This window comes from Rhinolophus hipposideros, assembly GCF_964194185.1.
Source record: "Rhinolophus hipposideros genome assembly, chromosome: X".
NCBI lineage: Eukaryota > Metazoa > Chordata > Mammalia > Chiroptera > Rhinolophidae > Rhinolophus > Rhinolophus hipposideros.
Genome location: NC_138046.1, coordinates 49,640,688 through 49,658,835, shown reverse-complemented (window position 1 = coordinate 49,658,835; position 18,148 = coordinate 49,640,688). Strand labels below are relative to the sequence as shown.

At 38.7% G+C, this 18,148-nt stretch overlaps 1 protein-coding gene and 1 pseudogene across 2 annotated transcripts in view; both read left to right on the top strand.

The window, feature by feature from the left end:
- Positions 1-3,071, top strand: part of LOC308495006 (NACHT, LRR and PYD domains-containing protein 12-like) — a 77,014-nt pseudogene extending 73,943 nt beyond the window's left edge. Inside the window, exon 13 of the transcript in view lies at positions 3,000-3,071. The product of the transcript in view is annotated as an NACHT, LRR and PYD domains-containing protein 12-like (transcript). The remainder of the gene's footprint in view (positions 1-2,999) is intronic.
- A 40-nt stretch (positions 3,072-3,111) lies between these two features.
- VSIG1 (V-set and immunoglobulin domain containing 1) overlaps positions 3,112-18,148 on the top strand; it is a gene marked incomplete at both ends in the record, with an annotated part of 36,442 nt that continues 21,405 nt past the window's right edge. The window contains one exon of the mRNA XM_081043008.1: positions 3,112-3,160. Coding sequence (XP_080899134.1) covers positions 3,112-3,160 — 49 coding nt within the window. The remainder of the gene's footprint in view (positions 3,161-18,148) is intronic.

The window sequence follows — 18,148 nt, the reverse complement described above, 5'->3', positions numbered from 1 at the left end:
TATGGGTCTTTGGGAGACTTGCTAGACTCAGAGGTAAAGGCAGAATCAAGGCTGAGATGAGCTGGTGTGGACCACCAGAGGGCTACCCTCCAAGTTGTGCTCTGCAAAACCTCCTCCCTCAGACCACTTCTCTTTCTTGCATCGTCTAATATTCCTGGTCAGAGATTTATCTGATGGGGTGAGGGGTAGGGGTGACAAGTGTTCTAATTTGAATAGTGTAAATAGGTTGGGGGATGTTCATAGCAATTGATTCTTTCCCTTCTAACTTGGAGCTGATACCCGCTTATACAGAGAAGGGAGTGTGTTTTGGCAAGGGATACAACTGGAAAGAAAAAAGTAACTTTGGAGCACAGGTCATTCTGGGGAATAAGACCCTCCCATAGGGCAACCTAGGTACACAGGGGCCATGAGGGTAGAGGGCAGAAAGGAAGGTGGGTGATAAAAAGACATGCAATAGGCCGCTATGGAAGGCAGTGTGAAGGTTCCTCAAAAAATTACGAATAGAATTACCTTATGACCCAGCAATCACTCTCCTGGGTATCTACCCCAAAAATCTGAAAACATTTATCCATAAAGACATATGTGCTCCGATGTTCATTGCAGCTTTGTTTACGGTGGCCAAGACATGGAAACAACCAAAGTGCCCTTCGATAGATGAATGGGTAGAGAAGTTGTGGTATATATACACAACGGAATACTATTCGGTGGTAAGAAAATATGAAATAGGACCATTTGTGACAACATGGATGGATCTTGAGATTGTAATGCTAAATGAAGTAAGTCAGACAGAAAAAGCAGAGAACCATATGATTTCACAGCAAAGGAACAAGACAAACAAATGAGAAACATAAATTCATAGACACAGACAACAGTTTAGTGGTTACCAGAGAGTAAGGGGGACGGGGGGTAGTAAATGAGGATAAAGGGGAACAAATATATGGTGATGGAAGGAGAACTGACTCTGGGTGGTGGACACACAGTGGGATTTGTAGATGATGTAATACAGAATTGTACACCTGAAATCTATGTAACTTTAATAACAATTGTCACCCCAATAAACTTTAATTAAAAAAGAAAACTTGCAATAGTTATTTCTGGGGGGAAATGATGCCTTGTGCTCAACGCATGTCTTTGAAAGGGAAAGGCATGTTCTTTCTCTGCCACCTGCTGTTCCCTCTCCTCCTCCCCAGCCCTGTATGGCCCAGAGATCGAGCCAGTACTACACTATGTACTGCATAGGTCTGGGAATGAGATGTGTTTATAGCGTTGCGGTGGCAGGAATGTGTATTCTTGGGTCCAATCATTGGGCTACCAATACATTTTGGGACACACTCTTTCTTAAGTTTGGAACTGCCTGTATAAGATGTGGCCCCTGCCCTGGAAAGGCTCACAGTCAATGGATTTAGGGGAGGCCTGGTTAATAAATAGGAAACTACTGGAGAGCAATCAAGTGCCAACTGTAGGATACTGGCTCTAAGTACAATGTGAATTTATCCAAGGGGGAGTCCTGAGAGAGGTGGTATGTGGGTTCACTGAAATTTTCACATAGGACAAAATGACTGATCTAAGAATATGTTTCAATAACAAGAGGAGGGAGGAAAAAATTGTAAGTAGTGATGGAAATCACCTAAAGCCAAGATTTGGCATGAGATCTGAGCATGGAAAGGGAAGGCTATGAGAAGGAATCAGGCCTGATGGAAGAAAAATGGCTTTCTGAGAAGCAGTAGGAAATTGGTTTGGCTAACATGGGGGTCAAACATTTCACATAAATTGCAGTTCATAAAACATATCTCTAAAACTTGCATATATTTCATGTGACTGAATACTCTGAGGCAATAAATCTTGACAGCATTTTTCAGGGGGGTAATTTAACATGTTTAAAGCTCAGATGAGGTGAGGACCAGATCTGGGAAGTCTGCGAATCCAGACTAAGGACTTTGGACTTGATGAAAGCGTCTATAATGGTGTTATTGAAGATGCTTGAGCAGGGTTGGAACATGGATGTGTGACTGGTATACAGGATGAAGGAGAAAGAAGTGAGGGAGACCACTTAGGAAGCTGCTACAGTAGACCAGGGGCGAGAACTGAGTGCGTGGACCAGAATGGAAGCAGCAGATTGGTAAAAGGATAAATCTGAGAGCTATTGTAGTGATGGAAACAGCAGGACTTAGAAACCACATGGGAGGAGCCAGAGCCCTTATGTATCTCGGGGTAACTTAAACATGAGAGGAACTCTGTTAGAAGTTCATGTTCACATGAAGACTTAAACTAGGGTGGTAGGATTTTCTAAGCTATTTTAAAGACTGCCATTCCTTCTAGTGAACCCCCTTTTCAAGGAAGCCCTATAGCACCCATTCAGTTACCTAATTCTGTAAAAATTCCAAAGCCTTAAAGCATTTATTTGCTCACCTGATTTTGCAAAATCAGGTGAGTGAATAAATGCTATAAGGTGTCTAACCCAGAAGACATAAGCATGCAATTTATTTTAGTGCCAGTTTGGGTGGAGGGTAGTGAGACTTGCCACGGCTTCAAAACAGTGTGACAGGTCCAGAGTTCGTTCACATAGAAATGAATGCTTTTCTTGCTTCATAACCTCTGTGCCTTTCCTGTGAACGCCGTCTCCTGAGAAAATCTTAGAGCACCAATTTACTAACCTAATTTGTAAAAGGAGGTTAGTGAGTCAATGCTGTAAGATTTTTATGGAAATATTGGAAATTAATTAGCCTTGTCATTTTTTATTTGCATAAGCACTCTTCCAACTATATCTCCCCCTAGTGTAACTTTTAATAAGATTGATTTTAAACAATAAAACTTAAAGAATCTGTGCACAAAGAGCTTGAAGAATTTAAATGCATGGGTTTATTATTAACACAGTAGCAAATATATCAAGGAAACACGCCCCATGAAAAGTGTTTCAAAGAAACATAAATCTGCTCTGAGAAAGGTCTGTACCCAGTAAGTAAGCCTGAAAAAGCTTGTTTGTTTGGTGATGCCCGCAGATAAGCCTGGCAAACCTCGGTGTGATTGAAGAAGCCAGTTGGAGACTCAGTCTAGCCCAGGCGAGCTACTGATCCCTGGCTGCTCTCAACGAGCTTCACGAACTTGGACACAATGATGTTCGCATTTTGGAAGGTCTTGCTGATCCTAAACTGCCTTGCAGGTAAGGAAAGGCTCTCCAAACCACCAAACATAATTGGGAATGGAGTTTCCTTCTAAGCTGAAATTGTAAAGTTTTTTCATAGAATGCTCCTCTCCTGTACTGGAAAGGAATTGTGATTAGTATGCTGAGTAAAATAATTTTCAGAAGTCTTGCTTAGCAAATATGTGCCATGCCGATACTTGCAGAGGTGTGGGGGGAGGGCAGCCTATAAATAGAATTGTTTTATGTGGCTCCTGAATTTAATTAATTAATTAATTTATTTATTTTTTTTAGAAAAATCACAGTAGCTTTCTTTTTTCTTTAGTTTGGAAGTTGAAAAGATGAACTTACTCAGAAGCTCAACTTTTTTTCTCTGTTTTAGTTATTTCCTTTAAATTCTCTGTGATGGACCTGCTTTGTTGCAGCAGGCAAAGCCTGGCTGGGAGGGCCTGCCATGCTTTACTATCTAACATTTTCTTAGAGACTTGTACTTTTCAAAGCTTAAGGCTGTATTTTGGAAAATATGTGAGTGATTTATTGCTGTGCACAATATGGGTGTTTTTAGGGATTTGAGCAGAACACAATCATTTTGAGTCAAATTCCTGATGTTGTTAGACCATAAGAGATCGCTAATTCAGAAAAATCCCTCGAATAGTTTTTATTTTCCCAAATACCAGATATTTTTGAATTTGTGCTTATGATAAATTAGCTCCAGGGTAGGTACAATAATATTGTTTCTCCATAAAATGATACTTTTAAGTCATCAGTAACATTAGACAGTCAATAGAATGAGGTTTACTAAGTATATTTAATGACATAGAAAATGCTCAGGGTAAAATAGGAAGTGGAAAAGTATGACACACACACATCTAGAATAAATTACTAGAAGCTTACATATCAAAATCTTCATAATGATTACTTCTGGGTAATGAAATCATGGACGATTTTTATTTTATTCCCCAGCTTTCCCATATTTTCCAGGGTTTCTACAAAAAGTATTATAGTATTTTTACAACCAGAAAAAAGTGTTACTTTTCAAAACTATATGGTTTTTAGTAATAGTTCTCTAAATGTTCATTACTAAATGCTTAGACAAACGTGTTCTATGGACTCATGAGAAAGCAATACTGCATTTGCCCAGTGATCTAAGCAGGACTTAGAGCCGGAAAAGGCCTCCTTTTCCAAATTCCGTCCTGGTGGGCACAGGTGTTACTATTTTCCCTTTCCCCCAGGAATATTCATTTTAAACCTTAACTTTGCACAATGAAAGTCTTTGTTTCCTTTAAAGAACTTCCAGTCATTAGCTAATTGGGTCGCTCCTGGGCCTCCTGCACCAGCCCTCTAAAATCACACCTATAGTCAACACCTATTTCCCTATGTGAGGCCTTCGTCTGGCCTGTACTAGACACCAGTTTGGGAACAGTTGCAAGAGTGGTTTTTACTGTAATTAATGTATATATAAGTTTTACTGAGTATAAATGTAACGAGTGGTCATTGTAGAAAGGTTGGAAAATATGGAAACATATAAATAAGAAAATGAAAATCACCAACAATCTTACCACAGATTTGGGTAAATTTCTTTTTTTCCTGTTTTTAAGTAATATATATTACATGACAAAATTGGATTTATACCTTGTATGCAATTTTTATTGATTAAAAAATTACCTAGATGATGTCAGCGTTTTACTTGATTGTGACTTTTAGAATAAGGTCCAATCAGAATGATCAATAAATATTTCAGAGCTTTTGTTCTTAAATTACTGTGTAACTGGTTTTGTTGGTGGATAGCGTATGTATGTATCTATACATATACAATCTAGCTGGCCCGAACCCAAATATGGCAGTGTCAGTCTAACAGATGAAATGGATACATGATATAATACAGAGGGTGCCCAAAAATGCATACACATTTTAAGTAAGGAAAACTGTATTAAAATTGTACTACTCAATATATACTGATAACAAAAGATGAATATAAGTCACATTTGACTTCTGCAATTACAAGAGGTGCTCAAAGTGGTTACCATCAGTGTAATTTTAATACAGTTTTTTCCTTTCTTAAAATGTGTATACATTTTTTGACACCCTTTGTGTATTGGTATTTCCCATGCTTACATACGTATGGAAGTCTGAGAAAGATTTCAGTAACATGTACTTGGCCTAACTAGTGTCCATCGGTTGATCCAGATATGGCTGTGAGGCAACTGGTAATTTTTCCATCAATGTGTAATGTTATCTGAATTTGTTTCCTGGTCAAGAAGAATGTCATGGTTTTGGTGTCAATCAAGGTGCCAGGCACATAGTGAGCACAAAGGAAATGTTTATTGAAAGAATGAATTCCCTTCCAAAATCCCGCCAATTGTCACATGGATGGAGTTTGAGGGCATTATGCTAAGTGAAACAAGTCAGATAAAGACAATACTGTATGATCGCACTTATTCATGGACACAAAGAGTAGAGTGGTGGTTACCAGGATGGGTGGGTGGGTGAGGAAAATGGGGAGATTTTGGTCAAAAGGTACAAACTCTCAGTTAAAAGACAGATAAGTTCTGGGGATCTAACGTATAGCACAATGACTACCGTGTTTCCCCGAAAATAAGACCAAGCCTTACATATTAATTTTTGCTCCAAAAGTTGCATTAGGGTTTATGTTCAGGGTATGTCCTCCTGAAAAATCATGCTAGGACTTATTTTCCAGTTAGGTCTTATTTTGGGGGAAATATGGTATAATTAATAATACTGTATTGTACACTTGAAAGTTGCTAAGAGAGTAAATCTTAAGTGTTGTCACCACAAAAAAGAAATGGTCATTACATGATGTGGTGAAAGAGTTAATTAATGCTGTAGTGGTAACTATGTGACCATCTGTAGGTGCAGCAACTCCACGCTTTGTACGCTTTAAACTTACACAATGTTATATGCCAATCATATGTCAATAAAAATGGGGGGAAAATGAATGAATTACTTTCACAGACTTCAATCATCCAGATATGATTTTCATATACATATTTAAAATCAATTTTCTGTACAACAAAGCAAGACAAATTTTATTTTCAGCAAAATCTTTCTGATGACTACTTAGGAACTCTTAGGTTAAATTACACTTCAGAAAAAAATTTTAATCAAAGATGTCTTCTACAAAAAGTTCACACATATCGTATTAGGTGCTTGTAATATATGTTAGTCATCTGTTGGAAATACATGTTGATGTCATTTCCATTTCCTGGAGGAGCGTGCTATGCATTTTAAAGCAGTAATATATTTGAACTTTGGTTTTGCAGTTAAATCCAAAAAGTGAGTGATATTATTTTTCTAACTCAAAAATGATGCAATTACCCATGAAATTGCTGGAAATTAAATCATTTAAAATGCATCAGGTTAAATACGGCTATCTGGGGGTACATTTGTTGTAGTATAGTCCCCCTGTAAGCACAGTGCCTGCCACGTTGTAGGTGTTAAATGAATGAATAATCATTACCAAAACTTGAGGCATTTAAAATCTTTCTATAGAATTGATTAATGTATGTGCATGCACCTTGGATTATTTTCCTTTAATAATATGCACTGATTTTTAAAAACAGTCTCACATAGTTCAACCACATATGCATTTTGTTCATTCAGTCAGGTCATGAGTGAAATTGCAATCCTGACTTTTGTTTACATCAGGTACCAATCTTTATTTTCCTATGTAGTCACGATCTTGTTAATGTAGAGATTTTTCTGCCTTTTTGAATTTCTAAACAACTTCTCAATTTAGACAAAATTAGTCCAAAGGAAGGGGACTTTTGTCCCCCTGGCACAGAATCACCTTCAGTATAAGACTAAATTTGCACAGTTCACTATTCACATGTGGCTATCTAAATTTAAAGAAATTCAAATTAAGTAAAATTAGAAATTCAGTTCCTCAGTCACACTAAACCATATTTCAGGTGCTGTATAACTGCACGTAGGTAATGGCTAGTGAATCAGACAGTACAGAAACAGAACATTTCTGTCATCACAGAGAGTTCTGTTGCACAGTACTAGGCTAGAGGATGATCTCAGAGGTTTAAGTAATGTGCACTAATTGAATGAGGTAACATTTTTTAAAAGTTCATCTGGAAATATATAGCTCTTAGCTCTGAAGTGTATTGTCATTATATTAGGCATAGACAATTTCTGAAAACCATCTTTTCTTCAGAATTTAAGAATTAATTATGGTCCTGCGCATTGGGAACCTGGGCAATAAGATGGTCTGGAAATATTGCCTTGCCAGTTGTTACCTATTTATAGGCTAGTGTTCTTAAAGTATTCTTAAAAATATATTGTCTCACAATAGATTTGGAGGTTGTTACCATCCTTATTCAAAGGTGATATTGTTGAGCTTTTAAAGATTTCAAATTATTTATACAATTTTGTCTTCTATTTAAAAAGTTGAAAAAGTTTGAATCACATTTATAGTTCCCAAATTCTTGATTTTCATTCGCCTTCACTCTGATCTGTGCTATAAATGGCTACCTACTGTGTTGACATGGCAGAGAGAGATTGTATCTGTCTTGTTCATTATTGTTTCCCCAGTGTGAGCACTATTTGTGACACAAAACAGGTGCTCAACAGATATTTTTCGATAGGCACCATGGCCTCTTCCATGGCTTGCCTTGTGTGAGAACTGTGCTTACTCTGCTTGCAAGCACTTTTGTTGAGAACAGCCTTCAAAGTTTTTTTTTATTATTATTATTGTTTCCGTTTTTTGCCTTACCTGGTCATAAGTTCCCATGATTAGCCAATCCCATAACAAATATTGGGACCCAAACCCGAGGATAAAATGATGGCCAGATATTATCTTCCAATTCTCTATTTTTAGGGGCAAGTTTCTGGAAATTTTAATGGCCACCAAATCGCCATTCTGTTCTTTTTTTTAAATTTTGGACATTTTAAAGACATTTGGAAGTCACCGTTTAGGCATAGCCAAAGATGAACATGACTAACTTCCAGGAAAAATGAAATGGGTACTTTGAGAGCAGGAGAGAGCCACTTGACGTTCTCCAATGAAGTTTCCATCAGAAAAGTAGTCACTTTCTGTAGGCCAGTTTTATTTTGGGGGGAGGCATTATGGGAACCAGTAAAGCATGGGGAGGAAAATATTGGTAAGAGGAAAACGGCATAGAGTTAGAAGGTGCTGCATTGGTGTGTGCCCTGAAGCACTTCTCTCAAAACAACACCACCAAGAGTGTCCCACCATACCGATCCCCCACTGAGAAATACCTAGCTGCCTGACCTGAGGAAACCCTTCCACCCGGTCAGCCAACAAGATCAGGGACAAATGGAAGCTATGGTGACACAAGATAAATCAAACAGACCAAAAGAGCACTGCAAAGACTCTGAAAATTAAATTGGCATTAGAACCACAGCACACAAAAGTAGGCTTAGGCCTGTGTGTGAAACATAAAGAAAACATAAAATAAAAAAGACTGCTGAAGGGCCATCATAGGAATGGTGGCAGCGAGGTGGACTTCTTGAGTTCTCCTCCGGAACTTACCACAAATTGGACATCTATAACCCATCAAAGGACTGTCTGCTCATCACACAGGACAGCTAAGAAACTCACAAGAGGATTACTTGAAGGTGTGTGTGGGGACAGAGCCCAGAAAGCAATGTGGGGAGTGGGACCAGAGACCCCGCATGACACCCTGCATGACAGTGGGCAAACTGGGAGAGCAGGGGAAGTGGGAAGGGAGTGGTGTGGAGACACGGCCTGCATCTGTGGCTGTGGGGACCAGGGGCCCCAGGACAGACCAGAGATCACAAGAGCCAGGAGGTGGGCTCTTTCCCTGTGTCCCACAGCTGATCTCTCCTGCCGAGAGAGCAGCTATCCAGTATTTGAGGCAGTAACCTCAGCTGAGACCTCCAGCTGGGCCCTAGGTCAGACAAAGAAGTAAATGCAATACCTGGGACCCTCCCCCCACTCTCCCACAGCAATCCTACCCCCACCCTTCCAGAGTCTCAAGCTGGGCCCTGAACTGAAGAGCAGTGTCAGACTACAGAGGAGTTGTAGTGCTCAGGATCTGGGAAGACCCAGTTTACTCGTGACCCAGGAAAGAGGCTGGGAATACTGTGACACTGCTGGGCTGGGAGACAGAAGACCCCTCCACACCCAGCCCCCAGCTTTTCTGGCCTGCCTAAGGCAGGGCAATTACAACTGCGGAGACATACCCAGGGGTCAGCAGCAGGTGGCAGTGGCAGCTCCGGGCTTTCAGCAGCTCAGAAATTTTTTGCCCTCCACCCCCGCCCCCGCAACAGAAGAAGTGCCCTAAGATTCAAAAGACCTGGGCACAGGGCTGGCTGTGTTACTCTCAGTGAGAGTATGTGCAGGTGACAGCAGACACTGCACTGACTGTAAAACCTACCATCCACGCACCATAGCCCCACTCATCTAGAACTGCAGTGCCAGGGTCGCTCTGGGCACCAGGTGACCAGATCTGCCTGCACAAGATGCACAGGACTCTTTGGTACAGCAGAGGATGACCTGGATATTGCTTGGTGGGCTTAAGCCAAGACTGGTGCTGCTTTTTTTTTCTTTTGTATTTTTGATATTTTTGCCTGTGTTGAGTGTGTGTTATCAGTTGTTTTTACATGTGAGTGTATTTGCTTTTTTCTTTGTTGTTGTTGTTGTTGTGCTCCGTGATTTGCTTTGTTCTGAAATTGCTCTACACGAGGGCCCAGCCTAAGAGGCACACGATTCTACACCCCCAGAGGCCAACTCCAGACCAAACCAGAGTATTACCAGGTTTGACCTACAAGTCAAACACCCGGAGGGAATGCTCTACAGGCACAAGAGCCATAGGGGCCTAGCCTCATCTGAGCAGTCAACCCTCATGCAGCAAATTATCCACTGTGGGCAGAGCCAGTCTCACAACTAGTCAGCCTAGGAGTCAATACCACCTACTGACAAGCCAAAAGCAATTAAAGCTCAACGTTAACAGGACAATATACACAACACAAGGGTCACTTTGGAGCACACGTACGGGACAATAGGGAAGTTGTGCAAGTCAAATATAAAGGACACATACTACATAAGATCACCCAGGAAAGACCAAGAACCCTGGGGGATTCTACATAATCAATCGAAGCAAACACAGAGTCAGCCAGAATGGGGAAACAAAGAAACATGTCCCAAGTAAAAGAACAGAAGAAACCTCCAGAATTGGAACCAAATGAAATAGAGGTAACCAACCTATCAGAGACAGAGTTCAGAACACTGGTGATAAGAATCTTTAAGGAGCTTAGTGATGATATAAAGAAGGACAGAGAAATCATAATGAACACCAGTTAGAATGAAAGAATACAATAACTGAAATAAAGAACACACTTGAAGGAATTACCAGCAGATTGGATGAGGCAGAGGATCAAATCAGCGACGTAGAAGACAAGTCAGCAGAGGTCACCCAAGTGGGAAAACAAAAAGGAAAAAGAATAAAAAACAATGAAAATGGTTTGAGGGACCTTTGGGATAACATCAAGCGCAATAACATGTGCATCATAGAAATACCAGAAGGTGAAGAGAGGGAGCAAGGGATTCAGAACATATTTGAAGTAATAATGTCCAAAAACTTCCCTAACCTGGTGTAGGAAACTGACACACAAGCCCACGAAATGCAGAGAGTTCCAACAAGGATGAATCCAAACAGGCCCACACCAAGACACATCATAGTTAATATGGCAAAGGTTAGAGACAAAGAGAGAATCCTAAAAGCAGCAAGAGAAAGACAGTGGGTTACATACAAGGGAACTCCTATAAGACTATCAAATGACTTTTCTACAGAAACTTTGCAGTTCACAAGGGAGTGGCAGGAGGTACTCAAAGTGATGAAAAACAAAGGCCTACATCCTAGATTGCTTTATCCAGCAAGGCTATCATTTAAAGTTGATGGAGAGATAAAGAGCTTCCCAGAAAAGAATAAGCGAAAGGAATTTATTGCCACCAAGCCAGCATGACAGGAAATATTAAAAGGGCTTTTCTAAACAGAAGAAAGGGGAAAACAATCTAACAACAAATAAAAAAAATGGCAATAACTATGTACCTATCAATAATCACTTTAAATGTAAATGGATTAAGTGTCCAATCAAAAGACATAGGGTAGCTGAGTGGATAAGAAAGCAAGACCCTTGTATATGCTGTATACAAGAGACTCACCTCAGATCAAAAGACACACACAAGCTGAAAGTGAAGGGTTGGAGTAAGATGTTTCATGCAAATGGAAATGAAAAAAAACTGGAATTGCAATACTTATATATGACAAAGTAGACTTTAAAATGAAGAATATATTAAAAGACAAAGATGGGAACTGCACTGCATAATAATAAGGGGATCAATCTGACAAGAGGACATAATCCTAGTAAACATCTATGCACCCAACATAGGAGCTCCTAAATATATAAAACAGATATTGACTGACATAGAGACAGAGATCAACAGTAAGACTATCAGGGGACTTCAACACACCTCTGACAACAAGGAACAGTTCTTCCAGACAGAAAATCAATATGGAAACAACAGCCTTAAATGAAACATTGAATCAGTTGGATTTAATCGATATTTTCAGAGCATTTCACCCCAAAGCTGCAGAATACGCGTTTTTCTCAAGTGCACATGGAACATTTTCCAAGATTGACCACATGTTAGTCCACAAAACAAGTCTCGATAAATTTAAGAAAATTGAAATCATACCAGTTGTATTTTCAGACCGCAGTGCTATGAAATTAGAAATCAACTACAGGAAAAAAACTGGAAGACACACAAATTCATGGAGGCTGAAAAATATGTTACTAAATAATAAATGGGTCAACAATGAATTCAAGGAAGAAATAAAAAGATGTCTCGAGACAAACGAAAATGAAAACACGATGACCCAAAATCTATGGGATGCAGCAAAAGCAGTCCTAAGAGGGAAATTCATAGCAATGTAGGCCTACCTAAAGAAACAAGACAAATCACTAACCAACAGTTTATCTTCACACTTGAGGGATCTGGAAAAAGAACAGCAAAATAAGCCCAAAAGGAGTACAAGGAAGGAGATATTAAAGATCAGAACGGAAATAAATGAAATAGAGACAAAAAAAAACAATAAAAAGGATCAATGAATCCAAGAGCTGGTTTTTAGAGAAGATAAAATCTGCAAACCTTTAGTCAGACTGATCAAAAAAAAAAAGAGAGAGAGAGAGAGAGAGCGCGAGATGACCCAAATTAATAAAATCAGAAATGAAAGAGGAGAAGTGACAACAGACACCACAGAAATACAAAAAAAAAAAAATATTAAGAAATTCCTATGAGTGACTATATGCAAACAAATTACACAATCTGGAAGAAACGGACAATTTTCTAGAAGCATACAACCTTCCAAGGCTAACTCAAGATTAAACGAAAAACCTGAATAGACTGATCACTACCAGGGAAATTGAATCAGTAATCAACAATCTCCCAACAAACAAAAGCCCTGGACCAGATGGGTTTACAGGTGAATTTTGCAAAACATTCAAAAAAGAATTATCACCTATTCTCCTCAAACTATTCCAAAAAATCTGGAAGGAGGGAAGGCTCCCAAACACTTTTTACAAGGCCACTATTACCCTGATCCTAAAATCAGACAAAGATTACAAAAAAAGAAAACTACAGGCCAATATCCCTAATGAACATAGATGCAAAAATCCTCAACAAAATATTAGTGAACAGAATTCAGCAATACTTTACAAAGATCATACACCATGATCAAGTGGGATTCATTCCTGGTATGCAGGGTTGGTTCAACATCTGCAAATCAATTAATGTCATACACCACATTAACAAAATGAAAAATAAAAATCATATGATCATACAAATAGATGCCAAAAAAGCATTTGACAAAATCCAGCAGCCATTTATGATAAAAACTCTTAGAAAGTGCAAGTAGAAGGATCACTTCGCAACATAATAAAGGCCATATATGACAAATCCACAGCTAACATCATACTCAATGGGGAAAACCTAAAACCATTCCCATTAAGATCAGGAACAAGGCAAGGCTGCCCACTTTCTCCACTTCTATTCAACATAGTTCTGGAGGTTCTAGCCACAGCAATCAGACAAGAAAAAGAAATAAAAGGCATCCAAATTGGTAAGGAGGAAGCAAATTGTCATTATATACAGATGACATGATACTATATATAGGGACCCCTAAAGACTCCACCAAAAAACTATTAGAACTCACACATGAATTTAGTAAAGTAGTAGGATAGAAAATTAATATTCAGAAATCAGTTGCATTTGTATACACCAATAATGAACTGTCAGAAGGGGAAAATTAAGAAAACAGTCCCATTTATAATTGCTTCAAAGAGTATAAAATACCTAGGAATAAATTTAACCAAAGAAGTAAAAGACCTGTTCTCAGAAAATGATACGTTACTGAAGAGAGAAATTAAAGAAGATACAAATAGATGGAAACACATACCATGCTCATGGGTAGGAAGAATTAATATCATTAAAATGTCCATACTGTCTAAGGGAATATACAGATTCAATGCAATTCCTATCAAACTACCAAGGACATTTTTCACAGACATAGAACATGTAATCCTAAAATTTATATGGAACCATAAGAGATCCAGATAGCCTCGGCAATCTTGAGAAATAAGAACAAAGTGGGAGGTATAACGATACCTGACATTAACTTATACTACAAAGCTACAGTAATCAAAACAGCATGGTACTGGCATAAAAACAGACACATAGATCAATGGGAGAGAGTAGAGAGACCAGAAATAAATCTATGCCTATATGGTCATTTAATCTACGATAATGGAAGCAAGAATTTATGGTGGGGTAAAGCCAGTCTATTCAATAAATGGTGCTGGGAAGCCTGGACAGACACATGCAAAAAAATGAAGCTGGACCACCTCCTTACACCATATACAAGAATAAATTCAAAATGAATTAAAGACTTAAATATAAGATCTGAAACCATAAAACTCCTAGAAGAAAATATAGGAAGAAAGTTTACAGACATTCCCTGTAGTAATATTTTTATTGCTACATCACCCCCTTGGGCAAGGGAAGTAAGAGAAAAAATAAACATGTGGGATTACGTCAAACTTAAAAGTTTTTTCACAGCAAAGGAAACCATCAATAAAACAAAAAGAGATCCTACTGAATGGGAGAAGATATTTGCCAATGATATATCTGATAAGGGGTTAATATCCAAAATTTGTTTAAAAACTCACTCAACTCCAAAAAAGCAAACAACCCAATTAAAAAATGGGCAGAGGACACGAAGAGACATTTTTCTAAAAAGGACATACAGATGGCAAAAAGACATGAAAAATGCTCAACCTCACTAATCATTAGAGAAATGCAAATGAAAACCACAATGAAATACCACACTACCCCAGTCAAAATGGGTATTATCGATAGATCAACAAAAAAGAAGTGCTGGCGAGGATGTGGAGGGAAGGGAACCCTTGTGCACTGTTGGTGGGATTGCAGATTGGTCAGCCACAATGGAAATCAGTATGGAGGTATCTCAAAAAACTGAAAATGGAACTACCTTATGACCCAGCAATTCCTCTCCTAGGTATCTATTCAGAGAAATCCAAAACTCTAATTCGACAAAAATTTATGCACCCCTATGTTTATTGCAGCACTATACACAATACCTAAGACATGGAAACAACCGAAATGCCCGTCGATAGACGACTGGATTAAGAAACTGTTGTACGTTTACACAATGGAGTATTACTTGGCCATAAAGAATAACGAAATCTTACCATTTGCAACGATATGCATGGACCTAGAGAATATTATGCTAAGTGAAATAAGTCAGACAGAGAAAGACAAATACCATATGATCTCACTTACATGTGGAATCTAAAGAAAAGAATAAACGAATGAACTAATTAGAAACAGTCTCAGATACAGAGGAAAAACTGAGGGTTGCTAGACGGGTGGGGGATGAGGGAGAAGGTGAGGGGATTAGAAAGCACAATCGGTAACCACAAGATTGCCATGGGGATACGAAAGTCAGTTTGGGGAATATAATCAATAATGTTGTAAAGATTTTGTAGTGTGTCACATGGACATTTCTCTTATTAGGGAGACCACTTCAGGGATGGTGTAGATGCCTGATCACTGCGCTGTACACCTGAAGCTGAATAATAATGAATGTCAAGTATAATTATATATATATATATATATATATAAATATATATGTTTATAATTTTATATATGTATATAATTATATATTTAAATTATATATATGTGTATATATATATATATATATATATTCACAAGAAGTGGAGTACAGCTTTAGGAATAGAGAGAGTGGAAATGTAATGGCTGTATGAGATGTAGAGGGGTAGTAGATTGGGGGAGGGGGTTATCACTTTGTGAGGGATATAAATGACAAATTTCTAACTATTACATTGTTTTGTATACCTGAAACTAATTTTTTAAAAAAAATAATAAAAAAAAGACTGCTAAAATGAAAGATTTAATATGGCTATTGGCCATCTGTTTGTCCTCTTTGGAGAAATGTCTATTCAGGTCCTCTGCCCATTTTTTAATTGGGTTGTTTGTTTTTTGTTGTTGTTGAGTTGTATGAGTTCCTTATTTATTTTGGATATTAGCCCCTTGTTAGAGGCGATGTTTGCAAATATCTTCTCCCATTCAGTTGGTTGGCTCTTTATTTTGTCGATGGTTTCTTTTGTTGTACGATGCTTTTTAATTTGATAGGACTTTCCTAATATTATAGACAAAATGTCTGTGGGTTTTGACGGGTGTATAATGACATGTATCCACCATTGTACCATTTCCCCAAAAATAAGACCTAGCTGGACAATCAGGTCTAATGCTTCTTTTGGAGCAAAAATTAATATAAGACCCAGTATTATATTATGTTATGCTGTGTTGTGTTGTATTGTATCATATTATATTATATTAGATCCAGTATTATATTTTATTACATTGTATTATATTACACCCAGTCTTATAGTAAAGTAAGACTGGGTCTTATTTAATTTTTGCTCCAAAAGATGCGTTAGAACTGATTGTCTGGCTAGGTCTTATTTTCGGGGAAACTCGGTATTATCATACAGATTATTTTTACTGCCTTAAAAGTTATCTGTGCTCCACCTACCTAGTTGTTTTCCTCGCCACTAACCCCTTACAACCATTGACATTTTTAATGTTTCCATAGTTTTTCCTTTTCCAGAATGTCAAGGAGTTGGAATCACATGTATGTAGATTTCCAGATTGGGTTTTTTCACTTTGTAATATGCATTTAACTTTCCTCCTTGTCTCTTCATGGCTCAATAACTTTTTTCTTTTTAGCACTGAATAACATTCCATCGTCTAAATGTACCATGTTTAATTAATTCATTCAACTACGGAAGGACATCTTGGTTGCCCAAGTTTAAGAAATTATAAATAAGGACAACCAAGATGGCACAGTAGGTAAACACTGTGTTTACCTTCTCTCAGGACCACATCAAAATTACAACTGATCTACAAAACAACCATTATTGAGAATCACCTAAAATCAAGCTTAACTGAAGCCTTTCAACTAAGGACATGCAGAAGAAGCCACCTCCAGACTGGTAGGAAGGGCAGAGACGCAGGACACGCTGTTCCCACACCCGCGTGTGACCATTGAAGATCGGGAGGGCTATTTCGGTTGTGGGGGCCTCTCCCCCAACCCCTAAAGGAGGTTTCAGTGCCGGGGAGAGAAGTCCCCATAATTTTTGGTTGTGAAAACCAGCGGAAATTGTGACTGAGTAAGACAGTGGAGCTGCACTCACAGGTGGTCCTCTTAAAGGGTCTGCGCACAGACTTACGCGCCAGTGGAATCACTCGCTCTGATCTCCAGAGCTGGGACAGTGGCTGGAAAGGTGGCAGGGACGTATGGGGAGGAACTGAATTGTCTGGCTTGGGACAGGGACTGGAGACGTGGCTTTCTCCTGGACAGGGGAGCTGGTGGAGGCCATTGTTTCTTTGTTGAGCCCTCCCCCCTCCTGGCAAGAAGGGAGTGGCAGGAAATATTCCAAATGATGACAAGCAGCGACATACAACCAAGGTTGCTCTACACAGCAAGGCTGTCATTTAGAATCGAAGAACAGATAAGAAGCTTTCCAGAAAAGAAAACACTGAAGGAGTTCATCACTACGAAACCAGTATTACAAGGAGTCTTAGAGGGACTTCTTTAAAATGGGAGGGGCTTAAGGACAGGTGAAAGGGGAAGGGATTAAGAAGTACAAATTGGGTTCTATACAGTAGTCATGGGGGTGTAGGTTATAGCATAAGGAATATAGTCAACAATATTGTAATAACTAAGTATGGTGCCAGATAGGTACTAGATCTATCAGGGTGATAGATGGGAATGGGGTTGGGGTCAGGGTGAAAAAGGTGAAGGCATTAAGAAATACAACTTGATAGTTAATACAGTATGGGGAATATAATCAACAATGTTGTAAAGATCATATAAGGTGCCAGATGGGCACTGGACTTATCAGGGGGATCACGTCATAGGCTGTGTAGATGCCTGCCCAATGCGCTATACACCTGAAGAGCTGAAGTAGAACAGTATTGAATGTCATCTGTAACTAAATACATAGGTATATGTAGTCAGGGAATGTAGAGTACAACATAGGGAGGATAGCTGATGGTATTGTAACAACTATATAAGATGTCAGAGGGGGGTGCGTTATCACTTTATGGGGGGTTTAAATGTGTAACTATTATGTTGCTTTGTACACCTGAAACTAAAAAAAAATAAGAGAAAAAAAGAAATTATAAATAAAGCTGCAATATACATTCATGTTCATATTTTTGTGTGGACATAATTTTCAACTTTGGGTAAATACTGGGGAGCACAATTACTGGGTAGTATAGTAAGACTGTGTTTAATTTTGTGAGAAACAACCAAACAGTCTTCCAAAGTGGCTGTACCATTTTGCATTTCCACCAGCAATGAATGAGAGTTCCTGTTGCTCCACATCCTTGCC